The sequence below is a fragment of the Carassius gibelio genome, chromosome B19 (assembly GCF_023724105.1).
Source record: "Carassius gibelio isolate Cgi1373 ecotype wild population from Czech Republic chromosome B19, carGib1.2-hapl.c, whole genome shotgun sequence".
Lineage (NCBI taxonomy): Eukaryota > Metazoa > Chordata > Actinopteri > Cypriniformes > Cyprinidae > Carassius > Carassius gibelio.
This window is the reverse complement of record NC_068414.1, coordinates 23218206-23232912: the sequence shown is the minus strand read 5'-3', so window position 1 is coordinate 23232912 and position 14707 is coordinate 23218206. Positions and strand designations below refer to the sequence as shown.

At 35.4% G+C, this 14707-nt stretch overlaps 1 protein-coding gene across 4 annotated transcripts; it reads right to left on the bottom strand.

The window, feature by feature from the left end:
• Window positions 1-378: 378 nt before the first annotated feature.
• On the bottom strand, window positions 379-10913 carry arpp21 (cAMP-regulated phosphoprotein, 21). 4 transcript variants are annotated; one of them, XM_052583751.1, is made up of 21 exons: window positions 10752-10846; window positions 10552-10643; window positions 7811-8072; window positions 7661-7705; window positions 6942-7010; window positions 6569-6668; window positions 5795-5873; window positions 5659-5718; window positions 5436-5573; window positions 5258-5357; window positions 5056-5154; window positions 4938-4975; window positions 4528-4584; window positions 4135-4307; window positions 3640-3750; window positions 3354-3502; window positions 2661-2753; window positions 1975-2205; window positions 1810-1888; window positions 1396-1511; window positions 379-1104 (listed from the first exon to the last, which is right to left on the bottom strand). In XM_052583751.1, exons 3-21 carry the CDS (start codon window positions 7949-7951, stop codon window positions 883-885), a joined length of 2100 nt encoding a protein of 699 aa, XP_052439711.1. In that variant the 5' UTR covers window positions 7952-8072; window positions 10552-10643; window positions 10752-10846; the 3' UTR covers window positions 379-882. The 4 variants fall into 4 exon arrangements, with proteins under 4 accessions (XP_052439711.1, XP_052439709.1, XP_052439712.1 ...); XM_052583749.1 differs by lacking the exon at window positions 10552-10643 and having other exon boundaries at window positions 10752-10913; XM_052583752.1 differs by lacking the exon at window positions 10552-10643 and having other exon boundaries at window positions 2673-2753; window positions 10752-10913.
• Window positions 10914-14707: the final 3794 nt, after the last annotated feature.

Sequence of the window (14707 nt, the reverse complement as noted above, 5' to 3'; positions counted from 1 at the left end):
TTGTCTAAGATCCTTAATTCACATGATAATGAGCGATTTGCGGACGAATCGTACTGATTCGGATCTTTTCAATAAAACAATTAATTCTGTCCGAATGATTCACGATTAATTAATTATAAATTAATGCTTTGTTATTGTAGTGCTCTCTTATAAGCAACAGAGGGCGTTATAATGAGTTCTTATGAAATCTAATCACATCAAACTCATTTAATAAAAATGGCTAAAATCTAGTTACATTTCCCTGAATGTCTTAAAAAGGCAAACGTCAATGTAAAATCAACACCCCAATAAAATGCCCATGAGAACATCAGCTGACCCCATAATGAATGTCGCCCCTCACTGGATGAATGCGAGTAAAACATACAAGAGACATCAAACTGTTTACCACTTAAAATACCATTATATTTAAGAAATGCCACTTCGATATTGTCCAGCCTGGTCAAATGTTACATCCTAATAAAATTCTGTAAAACAAACAAACAAACCAAAATTTATTTTAAAACGGTTGACATACTGTTTTGATAACGGAAAACACTGAATCTAGTTTCATTCCCAATATATGTAATATAGCCCTCTATAAACAAGATAAATATAGTATTACATACCATTCAAATATATCATTTTATCCATATTAAGCAAAACAAGTAATAATATAAATAGTATAAATTATGCTCTAATAGCAATTTAAACATGATTCTATCAATGTCCATGTAAAGTAAAATTCGAAACGTGTTTTTGACAAAGTAGAAAAGGTTGAATCTGAAGAATGGTATCATCAGACTCGAGTGCTACAGACTGTAGAGAACAATTATTGTGTGGCTACAAATACTGAATGCATATGATGAATTCATAATAACACTTTATATGTGAACACAGTGTCTTTTAGTACCAGCACTGGTTCTGATTAACGCTACAGCCATTTTTGCAGCTACTTGACTGGAAGGAGACCCCCATCATGTTGAGTGGTGGAGGGGAAGAGGGGGCCAAAGAGCTGCAGTATACTTGAACTCCAGCAGGGGGCACCAAACACTGTGTCTGCCCACCTTGTCCTGACACCAGCATTGCAGGATAGGACTGTTGTTGTGGTTGTTGCTGCTGTGGTACCTTGTTACAAGAGGAAAAGCACATATACATACATTTTATAATTCAGAACAACATTTCCTGGAGGTTTTATATATATATATATATATATATATATATATATATATATATATATATATATATATATTTTTATATATATATATATATATATATATATATATATATATATATATTTATATTTATATATATATATATATATATATATATATATATATATATATATATATATATATATATATATATATATATATATATATATATATATATTTTTTTTTTTTTTTTTTGCATTAGTACCTGATAGGAGGACACGGATGGGTAAGGTCCTAAAATGCCTTGCTGTGTTTGGGGTAGAATCTGACTTCCCATCATGCCAGGGCAGCCTTGTTGGTTTGACACGACAGGCGGGTATACTGTAAAAAAAAATATGGACAAGTATGTGTGAGATTTTATTAATTGTACAGTGACAATGGACTCAAAATAATAGTTAGCAAAGGAATACCACATATGTTAAAGATTATTTATTCATGCATTTTTATGCATGAACACACAACACTTGAACCAATCATATATATGAGAGCTGCATTGAATAGCAGGAAAAGAGACCGGTTCACTGTGAGACCAGTGCCACCATCTCTTACAGTGTATCGGCCCCCTCTCCTACTACTGTGAGACTCAGGGGTAAGGGATCCAGGGGGGCTTCATGTGTACCTGTTTGTGTGTTGTAACTGGCTGCTGCGTACTGTTGAGATGCACTGGGACACTGAACAGGGTAACTGTACACTGAAACCTAAGAGAGAAGACCAGAGCTGACTCATAATTAGACATCCAGTATGACATTACATCGTATCTCATTACTAATTTATGATGAAGTACCTGGCTGCTCTGCTGACTCAGAGGGGGCGGGGCTGTGGGAGGAGCCAGTGTCATTCCAGGGGTTATGTAATTGTCTGAATGGTGAGCTGGAGCGTAGCTGTGGTGGGGCGGAGCATAGCTGTGTGTGGGTGGAGCTCCTTGCATGTAGAATGAGGACATATCTGGAAGTTCCCCTGATGACAACTGGCGACTCAAGGTCATGTGACCAAACTTAGCAGTAATGTCTTCCCTCTAAAAGTCAAAAATAGGCCTGTCAAGTATGTGCGTTTTTTTTTTTTTTTCTATGTTTTTAAAAGAATTTTCTTATGCTCATTATGGCTGCATTTATTGGATAAAAAATACAGTAAAAACTGTAATATTGTGAAATTTAAATAACCATTTCATATTTTAATATATTTTAGAATATTTTATTTCTGAGATAGCACAGCTGAATTTTCAGGATCGTTATTCTTCAGTGTCATATTTTTCAGAACTCTTTAATGAATAGAAAGGTCAAAATAACTTTGTTTGTTAAAAATAGAATCTTTTACACCATTATAAATGCCTTCACTGTCACTTTAGATCAGTTTAATGCATCCTTGAAACTTCTGAATGGTGTTGTGTATACTAAATATTTTGTACAAGTCATAATATAAATATAAATAATATTAGATAACTAGATAATATTAACACTTAGTTTCACTCACAGTCTCACTCACAGTCTGTTCTATTGGGGGTTGCTGGGAGGTAGAAATGTTGAACTGCTGAGGTGGAAGGTATGTCACAGAGGAGTATTGAACCTTAACCAGAAATAAGAGGACAGACTGTGAATTCTGCTGATAAAGATGGAAAATAAAATCCTAACTAAAATCAATATATTAGGATCTATTCTACAGGAATAGAAACTGTATGTTTCTGTAATACGGACTCTTTATAATGTGCAGAATGAGAAATGGATATTCATTTGGATATTTACTAAAGATTACATTTAACAGTAGCTGGGTTTCAATCACCCTGAAGTTATGCACATTTTGAAGTATCGCATCAGAATCGAGTGATGGAAACACTGAAATCTAATAAAAATGCCTTAAAATTTTTACACTCACTTGAGGTGTTTTTTGACTTGTGCGAAAATGGTTAATGAAATGTTTTGTGCGATATTCCAATTTTGCGCATAAGTTAATTTCGCAACTTTGGAATGGAAACCCGGCTAGTGTTTTTATATTTTTGTGTTGTTAAGAGTTAACTTAAAGTGAGTGTTAGGTTAGATGGAAGCAAAAGTAAGTGTGAAAACAGGGCAACAACAACAAAATAATAATAAACAAACAAATACATATCAGATAAGCAATATGGTATTGATATATTATGCACTGCTAGTCTCCATTATATGTTTTATTTACCTGTGGGACACCATGGCTTGCTACTGGCTGCTGCTGAGGTGGAGGGGGCGGGGCTTGTGACTGTACCGGGTTAAGCTGGTTACACGGCTTCTGATTTATTGGAGGGTTGTAAACAGCTGGAGTTCCATCAGGATTTAGAAATGGCTGCCCTAAAGGACATATCCATAGTTGGATGAGAAAGATTATGTGGTGTGTAGCCTTACAGCCATTCTGAACCAATGAGTCAGCTTCTACTCAGGGAATTGTGAGTGTGTACTGTTGTTTGGGAGAGTGTATGTGTGTGTACCTGTGTGTGGATTCAATAAGATGCTCCCAGGAGGTATTGATGACTCAGCAGGCACAATAATGTAAGCAGGGCTGTTGTTGGGTGGAGCGTATGATAGAGCTGACTCGGACACTGTTAGATCGATCAGACAGAAACAACGGCAGGTCAGAAACATTATGAGGCATTCTGCACTATTTCTAGGCTACTTATCAAATAAGGATTATTGTGACATTGATCATGTGACTCATCTGGTTGGAGTTCATGCAACTCGAGGAACCAATGTCATCAAAGCAAAAAAAGTATTTTGTGTATTTTTTTTTTTACATTCAGTAAAACATTTCACTTTAATGCTAATACATATCATTTGATTTGTGTTAAATCTGAGAAGAATATAAAATAAAAGCTTTTTCATTAGACTTCTAAACCCCACTCTGAATAACTAGCAAAGAATGTCTTTGTCGCATTTTTTACTTTTTTTTTCTGACAGGGACATGATGGCTGGTGTTATTATTGCACCTGGTTTGCAGAGTTTGGAGTTGCTGTCTGAACGAGTGTGTGCAGATTTAGAGGTCCATGTCGGGCTGTCAGAATCTGTGCTGCTCCAAGGTCGAGGGTCATTCCAATGAGAGTCCAGCTCAAAGCTGCTCTGCCTGCTGCCAGACAGCCGACCCGAACCATCCCTGTTACCCCTGTCGGGACGGCAATGAAACGGAAATACCACACTTAAAATGTCCGTAATATTCCTGAAATAGGTGTCATGAGAAATAACAGCTGTGTTTGTGACAGCTCTTGAGTCAGGGAAGCAGCTCTCTTTTTTTTAGCCAATCAGAAAAGCTTAGCTTATCAGAGAACAATCTCTTTCCTGACATATCTTCAGAGATCGGAAGATGGAGAAAAATCATTTCTCACCTAAATAGCTGCCGTCTTCTCTGGGTCTCATTGAGAATACTGCTGTCATCTAGACCTCTGCAATCAGTTACAATAAAAGAATTTTACAGCTAAAATTACATATTTACATTTAAACCAATTACATGGTTTTCAAACTACTGATTTTTTTATTTACAAATTTTGTTTTTATTTTAGCAGATATTAACCAAGTAGATATTACACTGGCAGTAAGCAAACACTGCAATGTAGTTGTAAGGTTGCATAGAATTAGTAGAATGTCTTAACTATCAAAACAGTGTTATCATATTACATAATAAATCATATTAAAATATCTATATATAAAAAATAATATTATATTTATTTCTAAACATTTATTTAAAGAATATAACATTTACTTATTATATATTTATAAAAATCTTTTTTTTTTTTACCTGGTTTCAATATAAACACTCTGAGAGAGACAAGTGGACTGAAAAATAAAAGAGCACAAATCAGAGGCCAAGCTTTAATGCATTACTGTTGGAGCTTTTTAAGTAGGTGTTTTCTTACATCCTGTGAGAATATGCGTTCTCTGACTCTCTGGTACTCCTCCTCTCTCTCTTCTATTGACTTGCTCCTCATTTGTTCTTTAAGAGATGGAACTCTCAGCTATAAAAGAACAACAGGAGACGTGCAGACACAAATTAACCAGCCGGAAAGATCAGAGCTATTGGTAATGTCAGGGGTCAGTGATGTGTTTTTTTGTCCAAACCTGACTGTCTTCTTTCTCCTGACTGGTGTCTCTCTTCAGTATTAATCTTCTTTCATCTGTTTTCTCTTCCTGAACATGTTCAGCAAACCGATGTTCTGGTCTGAAATATATTATGTTATATAATTGCATCCATTCCTTCATTAAATGTACATATATCATTTCTGTAACAGACACATACATTCTGGAATTGCAGGTTTTGTTGATGATGACCGCTTTTCCACTGTGATCCACGTTGTGTTCCAGACCAAAATAAGCTGCAACCCTGTGGACCAGCATCCTGTGATACGAGGACATCTGAGGGAACTTTTTATAGGAACTATAGAGAGAGAGAAAGAGACATATTATATCACATTACAAACACGTCTATCTCAGAAGCATGAAAGACATTCATGGAATGATACCTGTTGTCTGTCATAAAGTCAGTCATGTCTTGCTCGAGTTTTATAAGCATCAGTCTGTCCCTGCAATCCAAAAATAAACTGATTCAGCACAAATGGAAGGAGGAGAATGAAGAGATTTTTTCAAACTTTTACCCACCTGGGACTGCTTTTCAAAGTAGTGATTAAAAATTCCTCCAGATCAATGCCTGTGGAGTCGGTGTACTCCAGACTGGGCTCTAAAAGATACACGCATACATAGAATTATAGTTTTTATATGCAGAGTACAGGAAGCAAGTTAAAATTAGAACTTATATATATATATATATATATATATATATATATATCACCATTTTAAACAACTAATTGCAAGTATTTGCACATAATATTAAAAGCTGTATAAAATACACACTACTGTTTGATGGTCTAGGGATATTAAAAAAATATTTCAAAAGAAATTAATGCTTTTATTCAGTGGGTATGCATTAAATTTATCATAAGTACAGTCAGAAAGTTTCTGAAGGATCCTATGTCCTGAATACTTAAGTAACACATTACATTTTAAGTACATATTATAATAGAATAGTTTTCTTAAATTATAATATTTCACGATTTTACTCACAATATTGCTGTTATCAATTAAACACAGCATTGGTTCAAAAGCATTAAAAATCTTACTGATTCCGAACTTTTGAGCAGTAATGTATATATATCCTCAAATTAATTTCAATATAAACAAAGTATTTTTGAAATTAAAAATCTGCTCATTCTGAAGCTTATTTGAAAAAAGCCTTACTCTCTTTGAACACTTTTAACACCCCCAACAAATGGATGCAATATTTTTACGCTCTAGTTAAAATATGTATGTATTTCATCATGTGCACATATTGTGTGAAAATATGATACACAAAGACCTATAAGTAAAGCAAACTACCTTTAGATAAACTTGGTTTTTTCGATGTGACGCTTGTCTCCTCTTCCTCCTCATTGCTGTCACCATGTTTACTAGATACAGTTGTCTTGCTCTCTTTTTCCTAGGACCAGACAGAACAGAACTCCTTCAGCAACTCTATGATTCACTTCAAGAATGTGATAGATGTTACTGCATTTTCAGGATTGGGGGACTAAATATAATGATTTAAGAAAATACCATTGGAAAACTTATCGTTTAAACACTTACCAAATGAAATCAGTGATTACAGTTTTAATTCACTCACATATGTCCTATCCATCTACTAGGCTGTAAATTTACTTTAATGGTGAATTTAAGATTGTAAATGTGTCTTTAGTTTATAAATGATTCATACCTTGCTGTTCTCCTCAGTGGACACAGACTCATCACACACAGCGGTGCTCCGAACTAATTTTGCTTTAGCCTGTAACACACAAACCCCATTATTGAAAATAAATATTATTTTTTTCTAGAGAAGAGCGTTCTCAGTGTGCATTATTGCTACTTTTGTTATTTCAACAATATCATACAGTACATTGGACACAAAAAAGATTATTCTTATATATTGTCTTTTTTGTATGGCAGTTGAAATACTAACCTGATAAAAGACATATGGTTTTTTATAAATATGTCACAAGTTTCCTTTGGTGAATGTAGCCATTAGGAATGGTTTTAATTGTATTGCATTTCTAGATCATTGGATCTACACTACAAAAGTGAAAAGTGTAACTACGCTATTTTTAAACTATTTGGACCTGGTCCCAGACTGTCTAAAAGCTGCTGATGTGATTTATATTATGGAGTTGGGTGACTTTGTACTATCAGGGGAGTGAATGCTATGTTTACTAATGGTATTTGGACTGAGACACATAACCGTTGAGGTTAAGCAGTAAGTAGCAAACGGCATTTACCCACTGAAGACAGAGAATGATTCAGAAAGCAATATTCTGCCGAGTATAGCCACATCAATCTAACATTAACGTCTGGCAAGCTAGAAGAGAAAATAAACTCATAAATGAAATGACTTCTCTATAGGGAGGGTGCTTTAATGATTAGATTCATTTGCAATCTTACCTTCAGTTTCTTCTTGAGTTGTCCATTGTTATCATCTGATTTTGGCTGCTCAAAGAGAAAAAAAAAATTAACAGGATAAAAAAAAAATGATAGGAGGCAATTAAATAGGGAGAGTGAATTGATAGGAAGTTGTTGAATCGATATTATCACCTGGCTGGATTCTTGACAGTCCTCTGAGTCTGTGGTACAACAAGGAGGTGAAATCTCCTCCGTAGTGCATTCTGGGATATTTTCAGATTCTTCTGTTTCTAACATCTTGAAATTTTCTGATTCAAAGGTCATATCAGTCATAGGCAACCATATGCCCCATGACCATCCAAGTCAATTACTACCAAAACAAGATGTCTTCTTTTCTCGTTTTTCCTTGTTCTGTCCTTCTCTTCTCTTGCCAGAACAGATGGCTAGAAAGATTCTTAATTAGTAAAGGAGAGAAAAAAAACATCTCTGTGTGATGCTTTCACTAAGAACAAAAATCCTTTTCAGATTTGTAAACAATTATTTACTCTGAGACCTATGCAAGGTTTACTTGTCAGTGTCAAAAAAACTCAAATCAGTGATTAAACCTATTAAGCCTCAAACCAAATATCAATAGTAATCTTAAATATTTTTTTATTCATTAATGAACTGACTTGCCTGTGCTCAAGGTAAAATAAAATTATTATAGCCAAAAAACTGTGTAGTTGCCACAGCAAAATAAATAGTCTTATCAATGTGTGGAGAAAATTACTCCCAGTTGTTTTAAATGTAGTGTATGAAATAATATTTTGGAGCAAATTCATCAGTCATTTGAAAGAAAACTAGACAAATTAGACAGATGCCAACATAGAGAGACATATCATAACATATCATAAACAAAACTGCACAAGGTTAACTCAAATATTCACTTTTAACCAGGACAAACCATGGTTTGTTTTTCACCAAACACGACTTGTCTTGTGGTGAATTATTAGCTGAAAGCATCAACATTAAATTCATAATTAAAATCTAAAATACTAAAAATATAAAAAACTTTAAATTAAAAAGCATTTTTTTTAATTTGGGCCTATGCAATTTATAGTAATATTAAAGCATTTATGATTGATCTTGAAGACATTTTTGTTTAATTCTGTATGATAAACTTTCTGGGACTGTGCTGTGTCAGTGTTTACTGTGTTCATGTTTAATGGAAAGCACTAAATCAAAACCAGTTGAGAGGCACAGGTCTCTCCAGCAACATACAGTTTGCTGATTTGGACAAAAATACCAATGCGTGTAAGAGTCAGTTTTCAAACATGGATTTCTATGCATGCATTATGTACAACTTCTTTCATAGCAGAGGCAGGTGCTGTAAATTATATTCCCATAATGACGACTCCCTAAATGGAAAGCACACATACAGACAAGCTCCGTTTGGCTAGAGTGCATCCTTCATTCTTATGTCATCACTCTCATCGTGTTTGAACTTGTCTTCATGTCTGACCGCTGAGTCACTGCTATCATTAAGCCATACGCCTCCACACACGCAGACACCGCAGTAGCGCTTGGCATCTTCGTCAAGGTCTTTTCTGGGTTATCAAACAGGTGGCCTAAAACTTAGATGCTAAAGAATTGTGTGCCATCTAACATGCATCTAACAGCTGATGGGCAGTAACACGTCGGTCTAGGTTTTTGGCCACTGATCAATCCTTACATAAATTTACTTGGTAGCCATAGTTTATGCATATGTATTATACACAAATAACTGGAATTTCAAAAACATCCACAGAACCTTTCCATTGCATAATATTCTTTTATACTAAGAAAAAAGGGTTTCCTTTAAGAACTGTTTACCACAAGGTTCTTGGGGAAACAAAAAGGGTTCTATGACATCACTTAATGTGCTTTTTGAAACCTTAATTTTTAACAGTGTAAATATATTATTATGAAAAAAAAAAAAATATGGGTATCCATTTTTATTATTGTGCTATCATGCATTTATATTATATATTATATATATATATATATATATAATTTAATTGTAATGGATACAAATTAATCCAAAATATATGAAAATATCAATCAATATTATTATAATAATGGATCGTTTGGAGTAGTAATTACGATTCAGCGAAGTAATTACAGAAGCGGAGAACGAAAATCACTCCGTTCCATTAATTTAACTTTTTTTTCATAGAAAATAAATATACAAACGTACAGGTCATTTTATGTCTGAAATGTAAGTTATTCAATATTAAACGACCTTTTATAGAATTTGCCATTTAAAGCAACAGTAAGGAGAATGTAGCAGTGCTAAAATAGCTACAGCTCAATTGAACTGTCCTTCTTCAAACAATGTGCCAAAATCAATTTTTATGACAGAAGTAGCTAATATTAAGGGTTTAATCTAGTAACAAAAAGTGGATTTAATATAGTATTTTAGCAAACGTTATGGTTACCATAGTAATTATTGTAAAGGCAGTGTGTAAACTAAAGCTTGTGGGAAAGTTGCGTGCACACACATAGACGCACGAGCGCGCTGCAGAATAGCGCAAAGATCTGTGTACAGAGATGCTATGTGTCCGTCTGCCAGGATGAAGGTGCGGCAGCCGAGATGGGCTTCGGTTTCCACCACTACGTCGCATTCCGGGCACAGTCTGGCACGCGTTATATTTGGAGCGGCTGCTTGGCGATCTCAGACTTGTCATTGACGCACACGGAGGCGACGCTTAAGCAGCAGCTGTGCTTTCTAAAAACGAACCTAGATCTCGCGCTTCCATTGCTCTTTTGTTAAACGACCCTAAGCCCTATATTACACTATATAGCAACAGAACCATTCTTCATAGAAACAGCGTGAATATCAAGCTTTTTGTAAGGTTTGAGTTTGTTTTTATCAACACAAACTTGTATGAACTCCAGGAAATTACTGTTAATACCAGAATGAGTCAGACACAGGTGTCCTTGCAGTGCAATAGTATTGTGGTCATGCTGACTAAATCGTGCCTGAGAGCAGTAGCGTTACACATATCTAAAACACACAAAACAACACGTCTCACTATAAAGCATAGATACCATTACGGCACAGAATTGCTTCTAATTGAGAGCAAAAACATAAGAGGCAACTAACTTTACGTACCTTTATGTAACGCGACCGGAAGAAACAACTGAAATGGTTAGAAACGAGCGCTTGTATCTGTGGTGAGCTTGTCAAACATCTTCTGTTTGTGACAGCAGAGCGCGTGCAGACTCGCGCAACACACTCAATTAAATACGCGCGCGCGCTCGTGCGCTCTGCCTCTTCCTGGCAATCACGCTGCGCGCTCACAAAAACACGCAAGCACCAAGAGAGCCTTCAAGCAAAAGAATTCTAGACACCCACGCCAAAGTTAATTAGAGGAAATTAAAAACAACAATATAAAATAACACGTTTGATACACTGACTAAATTAAAACTGATTCACAATGTCTGACTGTCTTCATCCAAATAATGCAACAGTTAGGCTATTACAATTATTATCACAACTGTAAGATCTGGATTAATAAGGCGTCTCCACAAATTTTAAGAAGTTATATATATATATATATATATATATATATATATATATATATATATATATATATATATATATATATATATATATATATATATATTAAATGACTAATATTTGTATATATTTTGCGTGAAATTGTCAAAATTTTAAAAGGTAGGCTATAAATTTATTCAATGTAGAAAATACATCCATTTTCAGCATCAAGGATAAGCTGTTTAATGTTCCCTTCTTCAAATACTAACATATTGTGAATTCGTGCAAAAGCACACAAAGAGAGCCCACCAAATACTGCAATGAGCACCTGTTAGATGAAAAGATTATGCGACACTCAAAATGACACACACACGCACACACACACGCACACGCGCACACACACACACACACACACACACACACACACACACACACACACACACATATATACCGCAACAAACCTTCACAGCTGCATGCTGCCATATGGCTTTACCGTTTCAGAGAATCAGAGAGATGTTCTTCTATAAAGACAGCTTATAGAAAAAGAGGGTGAAACAGACTCACCTGATGTTTTCTCCTTAATTAAATGAATACAATTAATAGAGTACTCTGACAAAAAAAAGGAGAAATATATGTTTTTGAAGTTTGTTATACAAGTGTTGAACTTGTAATATCAGCCCAAAGGCCCAGTCTGTTGCTCTTAAACAAACACACACACATACACTGGTATTCCTATCATTATGGGGGCATTCCATAGGCATAATGGTTTTTATACTGTACAAGCTGTATTTTCTATCCCCTTACCTTAACCCTACCCCTAAACCTATCCCTAACAGGAAACTTTTTTAGATTTTCAAACTTCATTCTGTAATATTTATTAAGATTGTTTCCTCATGGGTACTTAATAATGTATCCACAAGTTAAAAATTTACTGGTATTACTATTGTGGGACATTTGGTACGTAGTGAATACCAGTACACACAGAAACAAACACACACATGCTTATATGAGGAATCTTAATGCAATATAGCATTTTATTTCTCTCTTTCCCCTCAGTGGCCAGGTGTTTATTTTGTGTGGGATGGTGGCCAGCTGCCATTGTGTAGTTGACAGGACTGAGACAGAGAGACAGTGGGCTTGACTGATGAGGTAGAACGATCCTACACAAACTTTTATATTTTTGTATTTGTCTTATAGAAGAGCCCAATTTTGTTTCAGCTATTATCCTTCCAGTATTCAGTTGATCCTTCAATCATTATTGAATTTACGTAAAGGGATAGTTTACAAAAAAAAAATATATATATATATATATACACACATATATACATACAGGTCCTTCTCAAAAAATTTGCATATCATGAAAAGGTTCTCTAAACGAGCTATTAACCTAATCATCTGAATCAACTAATTAACTCTAAACACCTGCAAAAGATTCCTGAAGCTTTTAAAAACTTCCAGCCTGGTTCATTACTCAAAACCGCAATCACTGCTGACCAGAAGGCCATCATTGACACCCTCAAGAGAGAGGGTAAGACACAGAAAGAAATTTCTGAACGAATAGGCTGTTCCCAGAGTGCTGTATCAAGGCACCTCAGTGGGAAGTCTGTGGGAAGGAAAAAGTGTGGCAAAAAACGCTGCACAACGAGAAGAGGTGTCCGGACCCTGAGGAAGATTGTGGAGAAGGACCGATTCCAGACCTTGGGCGACCTGCGGAAGCAGTGGACTGAGTCTGGAGAAGAAACATCCAGAGCCACCATGCACAGGTGTGTGCAGGAAATGAGCTACAGAGAAGCAGCACTGGACTGTTGCTCAGTGGTCCAAAGTACTTTTTTCGGATGAAAGCAAATTTTGCATGTCATTCGGAAATCAAGGTGTCAGAGTCTGGAGGAAGACTGGGGAGAAGGAAATGCCAAAATGCCTGAAGTCCAGTGTCAACTACCCACAGTCAGTGATGGTCTGGGGTGCTATGTCAGCTGCTGGTGTTGGTCCACTGTGTTTTATCAAGGGCAGGGTCAATGCAGCTAGCTATCAGGAGATTTTGGAGCACTTCATGCTTCCATCTGCTGAAAAGTTTTATGTAGATGAAGATTTCTTTTTCAGCACGACCTGGCACCTGCTCACAGTGCCAAAACCACTGGTAAATGGTTTACTGACCATGGTATTACTGTGCTCAATTGACCTGAACCCCATAGAGAATCTGTGGGATATTGTGAAGAGAAAGTTGAGAGACGCAAGACCCAACACTCTGGATGAGCTTAAGGCCGCTACCGAAGCATCCTGGGCCTCCATAACACCTCAGCAGTGCCACAGGCTGATTGCCTCCATGCCACGCCGCATTGAAGCAGTCATTTCTGCAAAAGGATTCCCGACCAAGTATTGAGTGCATAACTGAACATAATTATTTGAAGGTTGACTTTTTGTATTAAAAACACTTTTCTTTTATTGGTCGGATGAAATATGCTAATTTTTTGAGATAGGAATTTTGGGTTTTCATGAGCTGTATGCCAAAATCATCAGTATTAAAACAATAAAAGACCTGAAATATTTCAGTTGGTGTGCAATAAATCTAAAATATATGAAAGTTTAGTTTATATCATTAAATTATGGAAAATAATGAACTTTATCACAATATGCTAATTTTTTGAGAAGGACCTGTATATATCTATATGTATAATTGTCATAATTTACTTACCTTCAAGTTGTGCAAGATCTGTATGAATAATTCTTTTTCTGTTGAACACAAGAGATATTTTGAACGATGTTCGTGACCAAAACAGTTGATGGTAGCCACTGACATCCATAGTATGGAAAAAAATACTGTGAAGTCAATGGCTACTGTGCTGAAGGCCCCTGATTAAGAAGCAAGAATCATTCATAAAAATATATTTATCCATCTGTCTGAATAATTCTGTAAATCTTATTTAGATAAAATAATGAAACCACTGTAAAACCTTTTTTTTTTTTTTGGCCCCTATAGTCCATCTGCTTATGTTTTACAATTTTCATTAGCTGGTATCTATGACAGACAGTATGCAAAAATGATTTTTTTGTAAAGAAGTCATGTTTTACAAGAGCATACTATTTCAATGTTTCTACCTTAAATATTTAAATATCAGTAATATAATAGATAAGTAAAATTAATATAGACTATATGTATCTTAAATTAAAGAAGTTAAAGTGTGCCCACTTAGTGCCTTTAAAGGGTCATAAAGTTAATTGAATTTCTTGTGCACAGCATTCTGTTCCTTATATGAAAATCTGATTTCTAGATGAGCTATTACATTACATAAACATAGATGTTTAAATAACTTGACCATATTCACTAGACAAGAATCTGTGACTTGTGCTCTTGAGGATGAGATGTCCTGACACGCACCTGCTGGGAATACACTTGTTCATAATGTCCCAGTATGTCTGGCTACAGTATAAGGTCTATCAATGGTGAGGCACATCAAAGCATTCCTCTTTACTTAACTTGAAAGACATGCAGACATACATGCAAATAGAGCCATCTCTTGCACTCTCAGCTTTCACTAATGACTCTGTCTTTTGCGTCATAATGGATTCAT

Excerpts from the sequence above, each read along its gene's own strand:
- arpp21 (XM_052583749.1), bottom strand. The coding sequence starts at position 7,951 with ATGACTGATATGACCTTTGAATCAGAAAATTTCAAGATGTTAGAAACA. Across the intron at positions 6,669-6,941 it reads CCACTGAGGAGAACAGCAAG|GAAAAAGAGAGCAAGACAAC; the intron begins GTATGAATCATT and ends GTCTGGTCCTAG. Across the intron at positions 5,358-5,435 it reads AAAACCTGCAATTCCAGAAT|ACCAGAACATCGGTTTGCTG; the intron begins GTATGTGTCTGT and ends AATATATTTCAG.